Source organism: Populus euphratica, unplaced genomic scaffold, assembly GCF_000495115.2.
Source record: "Populus euphratica unplaced genomic scaffold, PopEup_1.0 scaffold52.1, whole genome shotgun sequence".
Classification (NCBI taxonomy): Eukaryota; Viridiplantae; Streptophyta; class Magnoliopsida; order Malpighiales; family Salicaceae; genus Populus; species Populus euphratica.
Window position 1 is genome coordinate 279,100 of NW_011499933.1, and position 15,791 is coordinate 294,890.

General features: G+C 35.5%; 2 protein-coding genes across 7 annotated transcripts; both read left to right on the forward strand.

Annotated features, from left to right (window-relative positions):
- Positions 1-2,394: 2,394 nt before the first annotated feature.
- Positions 2,395-9,653, forward strand: SRF3 (STRUBBELIG-receptor family 3). Of its 4 annotated transcripts, none has more exons than XM_011041455.1 (17): positions 2,395-2,570; positions 2,932-3,106; positions 3,484-3,613; positions 3,720-3,791; positions 4,422-4,487; positions 4,595-4,666; positions 4,754-4,825; positions 4,910-4,981; positions 5,058-5,123; positions 5,269-5,334; positions 6,249-6,673; positions 6,763-7,181; positions 7,604-7,875; positions 8,194-8,332; positions 8,609-8,745; positions 8,831-8,987; positions 9,141-9,653. In XM_011041455.1, exons 2-17 carry the CDS (start codon positions 2,983-2,985, stop codon positions 9,237-9,239), a joined length of 2,388 nt encoding a protein of 795 aa, XP_011039757.1. In that variant the 5' UTR covers positions 2,395-2,570; positions 2,932-2,982; the 3' UTR covers positions 9,240-9,653. The 4 variants fall into 4 exon arrangements, with proteins under 4 accessions (XP_011039757.1, XP_011039758.1, XP_011039760.1 ...); XM_011041456.1 differs by lacking the exon at positions 2,395-2,570 and adding an exon at positions 2,635-2,721; XM_011041458.1 differs by lacking the exon at positions 2,395-2,570 and having other exon boundaries at positions 3,019-3,106; positions 3,500-3,613.
- A 540-nt stretch (positions 9,654-10,193) lies between these two features.
- Positions 10,194-15,533, forward strand: LOC105136216 (secretory carrier-associated membrane protein 1). 3 transcript variants are annotated; one of them, XM_011041460.1, is made up of 13 exons: positions 10,198-10,574; positions 10,970-11,035; positions 11,674-11,775; positions 11,866-11,928; positions 12,272-12,305; positions 12,393-12,515; positions 12,870-12,932; positions 13,008-13,101; positions 13,958-14,003; positions 14,086-14,153; positions 14,411-14,459; positions 14,647-14,712; positions 14,810-15,533. In XM_011041460.1, the coding sequence occupies exons 1-13, from the start codon at positions 10,521-10,523 to the stop codon at positions 14,894-14,896; spliced, it is 915 nt and encodes a 304-aa protein (XP_011039762.1). In that variant the 5' UTR covers positions 10,198-10,520; the 3' UTR covers positions 14,897-15,533. The 3 variants fall into 3 exon arrangements, with proteins under 3 accessions (XP_011039764.1, XP_011039763.1, XP_011039762.1); XM_011041462.1 differs by lacking the exon at positions 11,674-11,775 and having other exon boundaries at positions 10,194-10,574; XM_011041461.1 differs by lacking the exon at positions 10,970-11,035 and having other exon boundaries at positions 10,195-10,574.
- The last annotated feature ends 258 nt before the right edge of the window (positions 15,534-15,791 follow it).

Genomic DNA, 15,791 nt, shown 5'->3' on the forward strand with positions numbered 1-15,791 from the left:
AAAAAAAATACCATAGCCTTATGTATAGTGACAAATTTGGAATAGTATTTTTGTCATTTATTCTCAACATCCAAATCAATAAAGAATCTTACTGTGGAGCAAGTCTGCTAATATTAGTAATGCGTACATGTTAATTTAATAATTAGATCTAAATAAAATTTATTTTATATTTATATCTTAGTTTTTCCAATTAAATAATATTTAATCTAACCATTTTTATTCTGTCACGAGACAATCACCTAGTAATATTATCTTGGATTACTCGTTAAATCTGGATATTATTAGATATAATATATTTTTTTTCTTGTAATTTAAAGATTTAAAATAAATAAGGCCTTGCTAACAATTATTTGACCACGCATGTGACGCCCATAGGAACACTGACGGCTAATACTGGCAATTACGACGCCACGTAATTTATCACCATCTTGGATATCTTGCCGTTGAGTGCGTCAAGACGCGCACTGGGAGGACGTGACAACACTGTCCACTAATATCATAGTATAAATTTCCCATAAAATGCACTCCTCACTCTTTATTTTTTCTTTTAGGAAAATTTATTTTTATCTATTAAATTTTAATTAATTATTAAAATTAAATTCTTGATACTCCTCAATTGACTTAGATGTCATCATTCGAAGCAAGAAGGTTTAAGAGTTTATTAACAGTCTATTTAAGATTGTAATATTTTAGAATTTATTTTTAATATTAGAACATCAAGACAATCTTAAAATATAAAATAATTTAATTTAAAATTAAAAAAAATTTAAAAAATAAAAAAATAATTGCAAGTTCAGCATAAAAGTTATCTTTCTAATCAATTTTTATCACATTTAAACTTGCAAATTTAATTATCAAGATTTATATTCATGTAACCTAGTACATATGGGTAGTATCTGCTCCTTTTTTTTTTCTTCACTTGTCTGTGCCTCCTAACCTAAGAATTCAAGTATAAACTAATTTTGATTTTAGAAAAAATAAAAAAAGAATTTACTTGATTTAAAAATGATTCATGGCTTAATCAATCTCAAGTAAAATCTGGATAAAATCCAATTATAAATTTATTATTTTATTAAAAATTATTTTAATTAAAATAATATCATTTTAATTAATTTTTAAAAAAATTATTAAAAATAAACTCAGATAAAAAAATTATTAAGCATTATCTTAACCCCTGCTTTTAAAGCTAGGTCACGGACAGGAGACAAGGAAGTGGTGTCAATTCTCTTACAGCCAATGAAACCCTACCTATCTCGAGCCTATTACAGCTCTACTAAAAATAGCCTCTCAAGTCTCACCTATACTTTCGGGGATTTTCACTACAACCATGAGCGCCATCCTAACCTCCAAGCTCCATGAACCCCATTCCACGCGCCATCATAGCGCGTAAAACATACTATCACCAAGCCAGAAACATCATTAACGGTGCGTTTGGTTCTTCTACTCTCGATTTCATCTTATTCGATCTCTATACTATTCTTTGTTTCAATATCACCCCTCTTTTGTTTATTTATGCAGTTATTTGATCATTTTGTGAACTTATGACTTAAGTACAATTGTATTGAGAATTGGTTTAATATCATAGTAGATGTTATTTTTTAAAGTAATTTTTACTTGAAAATATATTAAAATAATATTTTTTAAATAATTTTATTCTTAACACCAACTCAATCTAAAAATATGAAAAAGCAATTTTTTTTAAAGTTTTTTCAAATGTAAAAAGAAACATACTCTAAATCCGGGCATTAAGTACACTAGTTGCTTCCATAGAATAAATTTAAAAAATTATTAACATAATCAAACAATTATTAAAATTATAATTTAATTTTCTCATATTAAAAATAACACATGGTAAATTGATAAATTCAAAAAAAAAATTGTACAATAATCAAATAAAAAATAGTTACTAGATTTGGAATTACTTCCATTAAAAAAGTCACTAGATATACATTAAAGGATTTTAATTTAAAAAAAAACGTTTGTTTAACATTAAAAGCAATTATATCAATTTTACTAGCAATCATGATAAAAATATACAGATAAACAAACATTTGATTTAAATAACATTCAATTCAATATCAATAAAGATATACCATAATTGCAATTTAAATTTAAATAAATGTAGTTAAGTATATATAATAGTAAATAATGTCATTATAATGTATATTTATCATAAAACTTTTTTTAATTATTTTTGAGACAAATTCCATAGAAAAATCATTTATTTGTAGTGCCCATAGAAAATAGAACTTGATCCTTTAATGAACATGAGAGGATCCAAATCCAAAAAAATGAAAATAGAGGGATGATATGAGAGCACAAAAACAATTCAGGTAAACTAAACTAAGAACTAAGAACAAAATTTAAAGAAGCCACACATGAACATGACTTGCACTTCTCAGACGCACAAATTGTTCACAGCTCTTCTGCACTCCTACTTGACTGGCTTGTGGTCTTAGAGAGAGAAAACACAGAAGGAAGCAAAAGAAAAAAAATCCCCCCTCTCTTTTTCTCCACATTTTCTGCTCAAAACTCTCTTTCTTCAACTCTCTTTACTGTTCTTTACGGAAGTAAGTTCTTTTTCTTTTTTATTTGGATTTGGTTGCATAAAAAACTGTGATGTAATGTCTGCTTACGTCCATTTCTGCTCTCTCCATCTCTTAATTCTTTGAATCTTAGCACTTAAGTTTCTGCTCTACTTTTAGAAAGAGCTTCAAGAAAGTAAAAAATAAACTTTCTTTCATTTTTTACTGACAACTATTCGCTTTATTTAAGCTTGACATTTGTCAACTTTGTGTTTTTTCTGCTCATTACTGGTTTTTTGTATGTTTTTTGTTGTTGGGTTTTCATGGTTTGAGTTGTTGAGCTTTGATAAGATCACTAACTGTGTTTTTGTGGTTTCCCTTTGTGGGGTGTGGTTGTTTTTCGCAGATTGGAAAAGTGGTATAGAGAAAGAAGAGATAATTGAGTTTGGGAGATTCGATGGGAGTCAAGAGATCTGGTAGAAGAGAGTACTTGAATTTGGAGATCTATGGAAAAATTTTTACCGCGTTTGTTTTGATCTGCACAGCAAGAATTTCAGTTGGTGTTACTAATCCAATTGATGGTAATTAAGCTTGACTTTGTTTTCTTTTGCTCTTTTTTCCCCCCGGTTTTCTTTCAGCTGTTTGGTTTATGAGAAAATGTGGGATACGAAAATAAAGTGAAGTTTTTAGTTATAATTAAAATGGTATATGCTATCAAACCAAGGTGGAAGAAGTGCTTTGATTGGTTTGGTAAACTTTCTGTCTCGCTTTAAGTTTAATTTTTCTCCAGAAACCAAATCACGATTACTGGTAATTAGTGTGCAGTTTGGAGCTGGAAATGAAGTATTTGTCACATTTGTGTGCGTGTGCATGCGTGTGGATATAGTTGCTCGTTAATTTTGTTTTATAGTACATGGAGCTTTGAATCTTATCACCGGCATTGTTTTGATTGAATTAGTTACTGCAATTAATAGCTTATACCTTTCTCTGGGATCTCCTGTACTGCCTGGGTGGGTCAGCATTGGGGGAGATCCGTGCGGTGAAGGGTGGCAAGGCGTTCTATGTAATGTTTCAGAAATACAATCCATGTAAGGAACTCTGCTTTAGTCTCTTCATGTTAATTGCAATTTTTCAGTATGGATAATGTAAAGCCGTGTAATGATTTTTTTTCTTTTAAAACTTGCTCTTTTACAGAGTTCTTAATGGTGCAAATTTGGGAGGAGAACTTGGTGATAACCTGGGAATGTTTGCTTCTATCAGATCAATGTAAGTGGTAGTCTCTCAGTCTCTCAATCTTTGGGAGCAGAACTTGTGCATATGTGCACAGGTGTTAGCTTATGAATGATGTGGGTGCCTAATTGAAACTTCTGTCCTTCCACCCCCAAACATTTTTTAACCTATTCCTTTGATGCTTTTAGAATCATTTGTTTTGGTTTTTATTTGAAGTGTGAGGAACGGAAGGGGCATTTTACATGTGCCTTTGACTGTTACTGACTAGAAGAGGCATTGAAGATATTGCATGGGATTGTTTTACATGTACAGGTGCTTTTAGAATTTGAGCCGGGGTTGCTCCATTGCTTACTTGGAAGACACTGCATTGTTTGAGCAAAATGCCAATGGCATGGCGCTTTAATACTGGATATCATTCTGAAGATCCTTAACTACTTTACAGGAGCCACTAAATGTTATTTATCAACCCTTAAATGAACGGTCTAAATTTCCTGATACTCCAACTTTGGATTTCTAGTTGTTTGCTTCACTTTAGATGAAAATCAGAGGATGTATAACCAAAGTACATAAACTGCCTTTGTTTGAATATCAGGCAATATTCGTTCTTGTGATATTCATGGATGCTGATATTAATCTTTCTGTTTCTTTTCTTTTATTTATTTCCAGAGATCTAAGCAACAACCATATAGGGGGGAGTATTCCGTCCAATCTGCCTCCTACCATGCAAACCTTGTATGCTTCCCCTTCGCATGAGATAACATATTTGTTTCTTTGATTTCATTTATCAATTCTAGGTACCCTTTTATGCAACAGCTTATGATAGTCTTTACCTTTGACAGTTTTCTTGCAGACAATAACTTCACCGGAAGCATCCCAGATTCTCTATCATCTTTAACTCTATTGAAAGACATGTAAATTTCAGCTCCGCTTTTCTTGGTGTTGATTCTGATTTGTCTCAGTTTTGTAATGCTTGTATCCTAATTTTTTATGCCCTGCAGGTCTCTTAATGATAATTTTTTAAGTGGAGAGATACCGGATGCCTTTCAATCTCTTCCAGGGTTGATCAACTTGTAGGTTCTATTTTTAAAGTTGGCTTGCTTTTCCAGTTTTATTAAAGGTTCTTTATGGTTAGTGTAACCACTTATTTTTTGCAGAGACTTGTCCAACAACAATTTGAGTGGACAGTTGCCTCCTTCTTTCGTAGATTTGGCTAGTCTTACAACCCTGTAAGTTGTCACAACAAGTCCATGTATGTTGCAATCACTTAATCTCCACGAGTAATGCTAACAACTTAGTTGGCAGACGCTTGCAGGACAATCAGCTGTCTGGGATCCTAGATGTTCTACAAGATCTTCCCCTGAGAGATTTGTACTATTCCTAACCATGTCTCTTATAATTTTAAATGATAGTACTTTGTTACTTATTCAGGAATTTCATTGTCTAGTTTCGTATCCTGAATTTTTTGGAATAATTCTCTGCCTTACCTTTTGTCTCTTTGCCCCATTTAAAACAGGAATATAGAGAATAACCTGTTCTCAGGACCCATACCTGACAAGCTCCTGGCCATCCCAAATTTCAGGTGAAAGTCAAAATGTATTTCAGTTGAAATAGAGCTTGATGTTTGTCAAAAGCATTCATGTAACCATATGAATTGTGCCATCAGGAGGACTTGAATTGTTGAATGTTTATGTAAATGATATATCTTGTTCTCTCAATATAGGAAATTTCTGGTATTTGATAGTTCTTGGCAGTTGTATGAAAACTCCACGAAGGTTATATGTGTGAGTGGGTTAGTCGAGGATGTGGGCAATGATTAACGCATTTCCATTGCCTTGTTGCAACCAGAGTATGAGCAATCAAATGAAGTGTCTCTTGAAACAATCAGGTCCTGGAAATCATACCAGGTTGCATGCCCAAACAATTCAGACTGATCATGTTGTTGATGGTGTGGTCTATTAGAAATGCATGGATTTTTTTAAGCCAGGATTTTTTTGAAGATAATCTACATGCGAAGAAACTTGTGATTCTCTCTTGGAACTTATGGGGAATAATATGTCCAATTCATGTATGTGGTAATTGTGGTGAATCACATAATTATATGCACATATTTGTGCCTTACAGAACTGGGAGCTGGATGAGTTCTTGGATGCCTGTCAGAAATTTGGCCAAGTTGTCTGAGCATTATTGATCATAATGTGCACAATTAAATCTTGACAATGGCATGGAAATTATTCCAGAGGGACTTTCTGATGCAGCAAGTCAAAAATACCATATGATTTTTATGGCTCCTACCAGCTTTTAAATCTTTAGGTGTAATATTCTTCAAATAGCCATGATGGAGGCATTTGCTTTAACTTGCAGTAACTGTGTTTGGTATCTAGGTTCATAGAACTGTGCATTGTTGTTTAAAGTGAATAGGAAGCCTGTTTTGTGTGGTTTGGAATTTGGTTATCACTTGATTCATTTGTTTGCGAATATGGTTGCTTGTTGCAGAAAAGATGGCAATCCATTCAATTCATCCACTTCTCCAGTACCTGCACCCATGTCCCCACTACCATCGACACCACCACCACCACCACCACCTTCAACACCAACACCACCATTTTGGGTCCCACCGTCTCCTTCTTCTCGAAAAACACCTGGGAAGCAGGCTGATGGGCCGTCTTCAGCAGAGGAATCGAATTCTGGAGGAAAAAAATTTCTAACCACTAAAAGATTAGTTTGGATATCCATTGCAGGGGTATTGTTGTTTGTAATACTGGCATTAGCACTTGGGCTTCTTATTCCAACATGTAGCAGGAGGAGGAAGGAGGCCAGTAGAATTTTTAAGCGGCATCAAGTTGGTGCTTATAAAGGCAACAGAGAGAACCCAAGGGACAATGGATCCTCAGCCCAAACAACTAATCAAATTGAGAAAGGCAAATGACTTATTTAACTTGAATCATCTGCTTCCATTGGAGATTTCAATTCTTTTGATCACTGACATGTTCTAAAATTTTTCTAACAGTTCCGAAGGAGACTTTACAGCAGCCAAAAGAGGACCATCCAAAGCCGCAAAATGTGCACAAGAGAAATGAACCTAACATGAACCTTGTACCAAAGAGGGATGATTATTTAATAGACGTGAGCAGACTAGATTCAGATTTCATGCTGCCACCGCTGCCGCCTCCACCTCCACCACCACCACCACCACCACCTCCTCCTCCTCCTCCTCCACCCCCTGTTGAGAATGTCATTGTTAAGCCAAATGTTCCAGCTGAAGCAAGCTCAGGGAAGCCTTCTTGTAAAACTCGGACCCTCCTCACTTCTGCTAAGTCTTTCACCATTGCATCGCTTCAACAATACACAAAAAGCTTTTCTCAAGAAAATCTCATAGGAGAAGGCATGCTGGGAAGTGTTTATAGGGCACAGCTTCCTGATGGAAAGGTATGTATGATCTTTTATTATGATTGCTGTTGTTTGTAGCAATTTATTTATGGAGATTAATGAGCCAAGATATTCTATCAGTGGATCTGCTGTGTTATTATGTTGATTTTATTGTTTTCTTCATGACTTTGTTCCTTATCTCTCTCAAAGACTCACTTTTTAAATCAGTTTCATTGCGTGCTCTTTTCCTCAATTGCCCAAAACAATTGATTTTTAATTGTTGAAACCATTATTACAAATCCCCAAACAAAATATATCAATGAGCTTTAAAAAGTTAAAACTTTAGTGGGTTGGTTACTCTCACTGCAACCCTCTTTTATATGGTGCATCTATCTGATTAACCAGCTCAATTTTGTTGTAAAAAAACATATAGTAGAATGCCTTTGGTTTTCAACCTTTAATGTATTCGGTTGCTTTTGTAGCTTCTTGCTGTCAAGAAACTTGATAAGAGGACTGCAGAGCAGCAGAAGGAGAACGAGTTTATTGAATTGGTTAACAATATTGATCGGATCCGACATGCTAACATCGTTGAGCTCATGGGTTACTGTGCAGAGCATGGCCAAAGGCTTCTGATCTATGAGTATTGCAGCAGTGGCTCTTTACAAGATGCACTACACTCAGATGATGAATTTAAAAGGAAACTTTCCTGGAATGCCCGCATTAGGATGGCACTTGGAGCTGCTAGGGCCTTAGAGTAAGTGAACCAACCACTGTGATAGAACCAGCTGTCCTTAGAAAAAAGTCTAAATTAACTAGTAAGAAACATGAATTCAAAGAGCGTCATGTATAGAGAGACAGATTTGAATAGCAGAAAACTTAAGTCTTCTATTGCTATATCATTTGAAAAGATATAATTAAGTAGTCCAATATGCTGGAAATGGTTTATAGATTTAGGTCTATAAAATGGTCAACAGTTTGCAAACAATCTTTCTATGGGATGAAGGTGGGAGGTGTGTTTTTTCTTTTCTCTTTTTTGCCTCTTGTGCGTACTTAATTTGTTCCATGTGTGAAGGTATTTGCACGAGGTCTGCCAGCCACCTGTCATACACAGAAATTTTAAGTCTGCCAATGTTCTTCTTGATGATGATCTTGATGTGCGTGTTTCGGATTGTGGTTTGGCTTCGTTAATATCATTAGGGGCTGTCAGTCAGGTAAGTCATGCTCATACAATCAGGCAGTGGTCCATGTTGAAATAGAACTCTCTTGGTAGTTGACTTTCAGACGTGTTAAATTGAGTTAATGTGCGGAAATTTATCTACTCATGAAGTGCAATTAGAATGTAAAACAAAAGGAATTTTGTTGATCAAGTTGATAGCAATTGATGTTTTTCAGTATTTGGAAAAAGCTCTTCAATTGGTGTAGAGATTTGTATAGCTTTTTGTTTCAATGTCCACTTACTATCCTAAAATAGTTCCTCTTATTTTCAGTTGTCAGGCCAGCTGCTAACAGCCTATGGTTACGGGGCTCCAGAATTTGAATCAGGAATTTATACTATCCAGAGTGATGTTTACAGTTTTGGTGTGGTCATGCTAGAACTTTTAACGGGCCGGAAGTCCCTTGACAGGTAAAAAAGTAAAAACATGCTGTGTATGTCATCCTATGCAATTTTTTGTTTCTTAAATGTTCCTCTTTCTTCAAATTTTGCCCAGGACACGGAATCGTGGTGAGCAATTTCTGGTGAGATGGGCAATCCCCCAGCTCCATGACATCGACACATTGTCAAAAATGGTTGATCCCTCTCTTAATGGAGGATACTCTGCCAAATCTTTATCACACTTTGCCGATATCATTTCCCGATGTGTTCAGGTGAGAATCACAGTGTTGGTTTCTTTATGTTTTCCATAAAGACTTGATTCATCATTAACAAGTGAATGCCATCTAGTTGCAGTCATAGATTTTTTTTCTTTTTCCCTACGTGACGAAATATAGGATTTACCTAACCACAATGATACCTTGCAGTCTGAACCAGAATTCAGGCCACCAATGTCTGAGGTTGTCCTGGATCTACCAGACATGTTAAGGAGAGACCGCCCCAGCAGAGAATCAATCGGTGACTGAGTCAAATTGGTACATAGAACTTGTGATTTAACTTGTGAATGTAAAGCTTTGAAGTTGTAATCTCCCACAATGTGAACACTGGAAGATGCACCATCAACTGTAAACAAATGCAGCAAGCTAACACAATAACTGTTCACATCCACATCTCAAGTTCATACCTCGGAGAAGTCTTCAAGGTCGCTGTAGCAAGAAATGTGAACAATCCATTCTTCTGGCCAATCATTTGTGATTCCATTGTTCATTAAATCATGCAACCAAGCTTTGCTTTTGCAGAAATCTGCTAGCCAATTGTTTTGTATTATTATTTGTTGGTAATTCTTGACAATGAAATTTTGGTGCCATGCACCTGAATCTGGGTGAAACTTAAATTTAGCTCCAGCAAAATCCTTATCATTCTGGTTCGATGGATTTTCAGTTCAAATGAACGGTTTGAACCCATGCTCATCCTTGAAATGAACAAGGAATTAAAAAGGGTTACCTGGCCTCTTTATTGTGGGGTTAATTTTTGTTTGTGAAAATGAAACTTCGACTATGAAAGAACACATTGGTCTAATAAAATATAGGGCTGATGGCGAGTTGCAATGCTCTTGGTCACTTGGAAACTTGTATTTTGTGGTGTAACATCATGGGAAAAAACCGAAGGAGCTATAGGGTTGACCCGCATGGCAAATTGCTTGATGAGTCTGTACTGGCTGCAAACCTGTGTTGATTGTGACATCTTGACGGTGATCATGTGTCTCTTTCATATTTTTAAGAAAAACTTAATTTAATTTCTTCATAAATCATTAGTTTCTGGAAGAAAGAAATTGATGACTCGTGATCACCGAATTTGACAATTGAATTGGATTATTGAGTTAAATCCGAGGCGAACTCCGAGTTGGGTTTTGTAACTATTCCTAGAACCCTCCATTTAAAGTCCTAGGAAGAAGTTCTTTTCTTTTTTAAAAAAAAAAATTTCTATAAAAAACTAATCACGGTTCTTAAAAGAATAAAATAAAAAATCAAATTCCGGTTCAAACCGAGTTGACACGGAGTCGATCACACATATAAACGCGGCACCTCTCTTCCCCCTCTCTCCCGCGAATATTTTATCTTCCTCAACGTCCAAATTTTTTATTTTTTATTTTTTATTCTTCTCATTTTCACCGCTTCGATTTCACCAATCCGTCTCTTCCTCTCCATAAATTTGAATCTCTAATCAATCACATTTCCTTTTCTCAGTTTTCGATTTCCAAATCTGAAATTACGAGTTCAGATCTGGTGATTACTCAGTAAGAAGTAATGAGTCGGTACGATTCGAACCCGTTCGAAGAAGAAGAAGTCAATCCTTTCGCTGTACGTGTGAATATACGTATTTTACTTGTTACATCTGTGTATGCTTATTTGTAATATTCGAGTATGTACGTAAATTATACGCGTATTCTTTTTCGAAAATTTGGATTCTTCGTAATGTAGTTTTTTTATTGTGTTGTTTGGTTGCTGAGAAAATGCGGAGGATTTTGAGAGAAAATTGAAGAAGCTTGGATCTTATTTAGACTAGGAAGAAAGTCACCCTATCTCTCTGTTTTTTTTTTAAATATTTGCTTAATTAAGGAGAGTTGTAATGTTAATACTTAATTTAGCAATATTAATTATAGATTTACATTCTAATTATTTTTATTTTTTAAATTTGAGTTGTTGAGATGAAGAAATGAAGCTCTTATATTTTGCTGTTTGTTTGGTAATGGAAGGATCAAGGAGGAAAGGGGAAAGGATCAGGACAGTCAAATTATGGCGGAGGCGCGTTTTATATGCCTGTAAGTTTCTGTTTTCTCTTAATTTTCATCATATTAGAATGAGTTTGGGGCCGCCGTGCTGGTTTGGACGTGGAAGTTAAGTTTAATGTGTAGGTGTAATATGATGGAAGATGAAAATTTTCAGTTGGTTGTAGGATAGTTTGTAGCATTGTTGAAGTAAGAAAGTTTTTCCCTGTCGAGAAAATTGTGAATCTTTTATGAGTTGCTATATTTTGTTTGTATGTTGGATCTGAGATGGTTATAATTGCTAGTCCAATATGAATCTCAAGTCTGGATGCTGAAACTTAATCTTAATTACTTGTTCAGTAGGAATGGAACCTGAGGATGAAGTTAAGAACCTGTAAGTGACATGCAAGGAGAAATGGGAACACTAGCTAATAATGCTTAATGTTTCTCTTAAAACACAACTTCTTTTTTTTATGGCCAATTTCTTGTTTAGTTACTGTCCTTTATGGATCTACTTGCTGCTGAGTGCCAGTCCCAAGCCACACCTGGATATAGTGTGTCAGATTTACTTGTTCTTGCATATGTATGTATGTTATGAATTGGTGGTGTGCTTATTTTTTGGTGTAAAGATTCTCCGGTAATGCTGTTAACTTATTCTCTCGTGTTTTGCTGTATTTTTGCAAAATTTCTAGAATCCCGGAAGTGTCCCCCCTGCAACTTCAAGGCTTTCACCCCTTCCTCATGAACCTTATGATCGTGGTGCAACCGTAGATATTCCCCTTGATTCTGGGAAAGTACTATAAATTCTTCAAGAAGTTTGTTCATGTAGTCACATTATCTGAATGTTGCTTTCTTATTTTTGTTTCTGTTCTGTCTGACTCTAGGATTTAAAAGCTAAGGAGAAGGAACTCCAAGCGAAAGAGGCTGAATTGAAGAGGAGGGAACAGGTGAGTGCTCTGTTATAGTGGCTTGTGTACATAGGAGTTTACACTCCCGCCCGTGCTCTTCAAGAAGTTTGGTCATGCAGTCACATTATCTTAAGGTTGCTTTCTTATTTTGTTTCTGTTCACACACACACACCCCAACTTTATTTTGGAAATCAATAACATGTTCAGGAAAATCCTGTTTGGCCAAAGATTATCGATTTTCGTTTTGTTGTCCTTGTGTTGAACTTCAAGAATCCATGAGTTTTGCAGTCAATGAAACCTTGAGAGTCTTGCAATTTCTTTCATTTTTAAACTGTATTATCCTCAATGGTAATTTAGAATCCATTTTCCTTTTGTTTTCTAGGAACTAAAACGGAAGGAAGATGCAATAGCACGTGGTATGTTTATCATATTGGTGTTTTTTTTTGTTGATAATGAGGCTGTGCACGGTGATATTTAGTTTAACATAATGTTCTTTTTGACAGCTGGAATTGTAATAGAGGACAAGAATTGGCCTCCATTTTTTCCGATTATCCATCATGACATTGGAAATGAAATACCAATCCACCTACAGAAGATTCAGTATGTTGCATTCACAACATTTTTGGGTATGTTTTAAATTCTACATCTTGGAAATTCTGTTTGATGGCCACTTGATATATTTTATTGTTTGCTGTCCCAGATAGTTAATTTTGTTAGGTTGTTCTTCAAGTCTCAGTCCTATTAGTGAAAATAAGGAGACAAGAGTTTCTAACTGTTGCATTTTCATCTCTAAGATGGACAATGCACGTTACTTGTCAGCATTTCATTTTGTTTAGTTGGGTTTAGGTCATTCCTGTGATCGATCCTGTAGCTCAAAGTGAAACAGTTCTGTTTAGTTGGGTAGAGGTGGATCAATTTGAGAAATGTTTTAACACAAACAACTATCAGCTGTGTGGTAACCTAATATCATGAAATTGCAGGTTTATTTGTCTGTCTTTCATGGAATATTGTAGCTGTTACCACAGCCTGGATAAAAGGGGAAGGTTGGTGCAAATCCATTCAACATATATAGTGCACGATCACATTACCTGTTTGTTTAAACTTGTTTTCTTTTCTAGGTCCAACAATTTGGTTTCTTGCTATCATCTACTTCATATCAGGGGTTCCTGGAGGCTATGTTATGTGGTATCGCCCTCTTTATCGTGCAATGAGGTATTCTTCTTTGACCGTTGGCCAGTGAAATTTCTTCTATAACTATATCTGTACTTGAATAGCATGTGTTTCCTATTCTGGCTATATTTTTTTGAAATGTTTCTGGATGCTGTAAGTATTTAAATATGATTATAGAAGCTTGATTCATGTGTTTGCAGAAATCAGAGATAACCTTATGTATAGTGTGGAAACCTGATCTTTCATGTTCAATGATAATGAAGCTGTAAATGATGATTACCTAGACATGGTTGATCGAATTTCATATGTGAAAGCATGATTTGAATTGAATATTTGAAGATCCAAACTATCATCTTGTAAAAGAATATGTACTTTTTTTAAGTTGTGGGAAGAATGTGATTTTGTTCACTGGTGTGACCTAAATTTACAAGGGAGGTCCAACCAAAAAGAGGGGGAGAGGGAGGTGGGGAAGCTGAAAAAAGGAAAAAAAAAGTGCAATGCCGTGTAGGAGGGATCATGTGTAGTTTATCTTCTATTAGGTGGCATGATAGCTTGGGAGAAAATCATAATCCTGTTATGCTGGATAAGAATGATTGTCAGACGATGATGTGTTTTGAACTTTGTCCTTGGTATATGATGGATGAATGGATTCAGATTAGCTAGATCCTTTTTTTTCACTTAGCAACATTGGACGGCTATGGTAATTTTTGTGCGTTCTTTTAGCAATAGGCTAATGAAAAATATAGGGAGGGGTCTTAAAGTACTTTCTCCATGCGTGCATCTCATTAGGAGAATTTGATGGTTTTACTTGTACTAGTTTTTTTTTCATTTGTTCATTATATGCATTATGAATTGATGTCCCTACTTTTATTTAATTTTGCGTCAACTCCTTTTGCAGGACAGACAGTGCTCTGAAGTTTGGATGGTCTTTCTTGGCTTACCTGGTAATCTCATTTATGTATTTCTTTCCCTTTTGAAGATCCTCTAGAAAATCCTTCATTTGTTGTTTCTGCGCTCTTCATGCAGCTCCACATTGGCTTTTGCATCTTCGCTGCTGTTGCCCCCCCAATTGTTTTCAAGGGGAAATCTCTTGCGTAAGTTTCTTTAAGAAGTTGCATTGAAGATGGTTCTTTTGCTAGAGAATCAAATACATCATAGCTTGTTTGGAAAATGAAACAACTATTCTGGGAAAGGAGGATTTTCTCACTCATTCAAATTTAATATTATCGCTTTTTTCTTCGAGTGTCTTTTCCTGAAATTTTGGGTGGACCGATTGGGTAGAAATTATACTTATCTGATCTTCTTTTAGTTTCTCTACTCTGCTAATGTTTGTTTGATCTTTTGTGGACAGGGGTATTTTGCCTGCTATTGATCTTATGGGCAGCCATGCTTTAGTTGGGGTAAGTTTTCAGCTTTGGTTGTTCATTTCTTGATAATGTCAGTGTACCTGCACTTCCATTATGAATTATTTTCTCACTTATTCTGAGCATAATGGGAGAAATGCATTCACATATTTGATCGTGAACTGTTATTAGGTAGATGTCCAAGCAAGTCTCACTCTAATAACATCACAATTTTTGTTTGCAGATATTCTACTTTATTGGATTTGGATTCTTCTGCGTTGAATCACTCCTCAGTGTCTGGGTTATTCAGGTTAAATAAATCCTTTTGCGACTTGTGCATGCAACCTTGCTTACTGTTTCATTATGGTTTTGCTCAAGATTCTTTGTTTGCTGGTCCTGATTTGCAGCAAGTCTACATGTATTTCCGAGGTAGTGGAAAAGCTGCAGAGATGAAGCGGGAGGCCGCAACAAGGACCATGATGGCTGCCCTATGACATTTGCTCCACTGGACAAAAATGCTTCTTGGATGGAACTAGAAGACTACGCTTCTTGCCCACTTTTCCCCTTCATACATAACGCGTCTTGCTTCATTATTAACCTTGTTCATGCGTTCATCTTTAAATACAATTCCTAAACAAAAGAACTTGACAGATTAGAAAATTGAATAGGATCGACTTCTAGACTCTAGAGTATTGTGTTCAGCCGAGATGTCGACTTAGACAGTGGTTGATACATTGTTTCTCCCTATAAAATGATTGGCACTGTATGTGAATTTGTTTTGCTCTTCTGGTGATTGTAAAGAGAGGCAAATGCCGAGATCACAACCAATGGTCTTAGGCTTTAATGGGTTGAGTCAAGACAAAGTTGGCTTGTTTTGTTCATGTCCAGCCATGTAAAGTAGCAGGAGAGAACATCATCTCAATACTAGAGGACATGAAATCGAATCCTTCGGGTAGTCACGAACAGCAGGTGCAGGAAACTTTGGTGTCGACGGATTGCATCTGCATCGATTGCTCTTGAATTTTGAACCTGTATCGCTTTTGTTCATGTCCATCCATGCATTTGTGCATTCATCAAATAAATTCTGCTTAGTAATGGAGTCACGGGTATCCTCCCTTTCACTTTATTTTATTTGCAGATCTCGGTTAAGCCACTTTGAGAAGGTTTCGTTCAGTCGAAAATTAAGCTCGGCTGGGCCTTTTGTTTTAGGTCCAGCTGGGTTTTGTTTTTTCTTATACCATCACACTGACCATGCATATAATTAAACAGCACAAAACCTTTAGTTTGTACTTTTTAGGATCTGTTATCGGATAAATATATGTGAATTTTGTATTTTGTTTTAATAATCACCACGAATATTGAAAAGTGCATCTTATATTTATAATTCCA

What these genes read in the sequence shown, in the direction of transcription:
- SRF3 (XM_011041455.1), top strand. Translation starts at nt 2,983, where the DNA reads ATGGGAGTCAAGAGATCTGGTAGAAGAGAGTACTTGAATTTGGAGATC. An exon ending in TGTTACTAATCCAATTGATG is followed by an intron (nt 3,107 to 3,483) that starts GTAATTAAGCTT and finishes TGATTGAATTAG; the next exon opens with TTACTGCAATTAATAGCTTA. An exon ending in GGAGCTGCTAGGGCCTTAGA is followed by an intron (nt 7,876 to 8,193) that starts GTAAGTGAACCA and finishes CCATGTGTGAAG; the next exon opens with GTATTTGCACGAGGTCTGCC.
- LOC105136216 (XM_011041460.1), top strand. Translation starts at nt 10,521, where the DNA reads ATGAGTCGGTACGATTCGAACCCGTTCGAAGAAGAAGAAGTCAATCCT. An exon ending in GCAGCCATGCTTTAGTTGGG is followed by an intron (nt 14,460 to 14,646) that starts GTAAGTTTTCAG and finishes TTTTGTTTGCAG; the next exon opens with ATATTCTACTTTATTGGATT. An exon ending in TCAGTGTCTGGGTTATTCAG is followed by an intron (nt 14,713 to 14,809) that starts GTTAAATAAATC and finishes CCTGATTTGCAG; the next exon opens with CAAGTCTACATGTATTTCCG.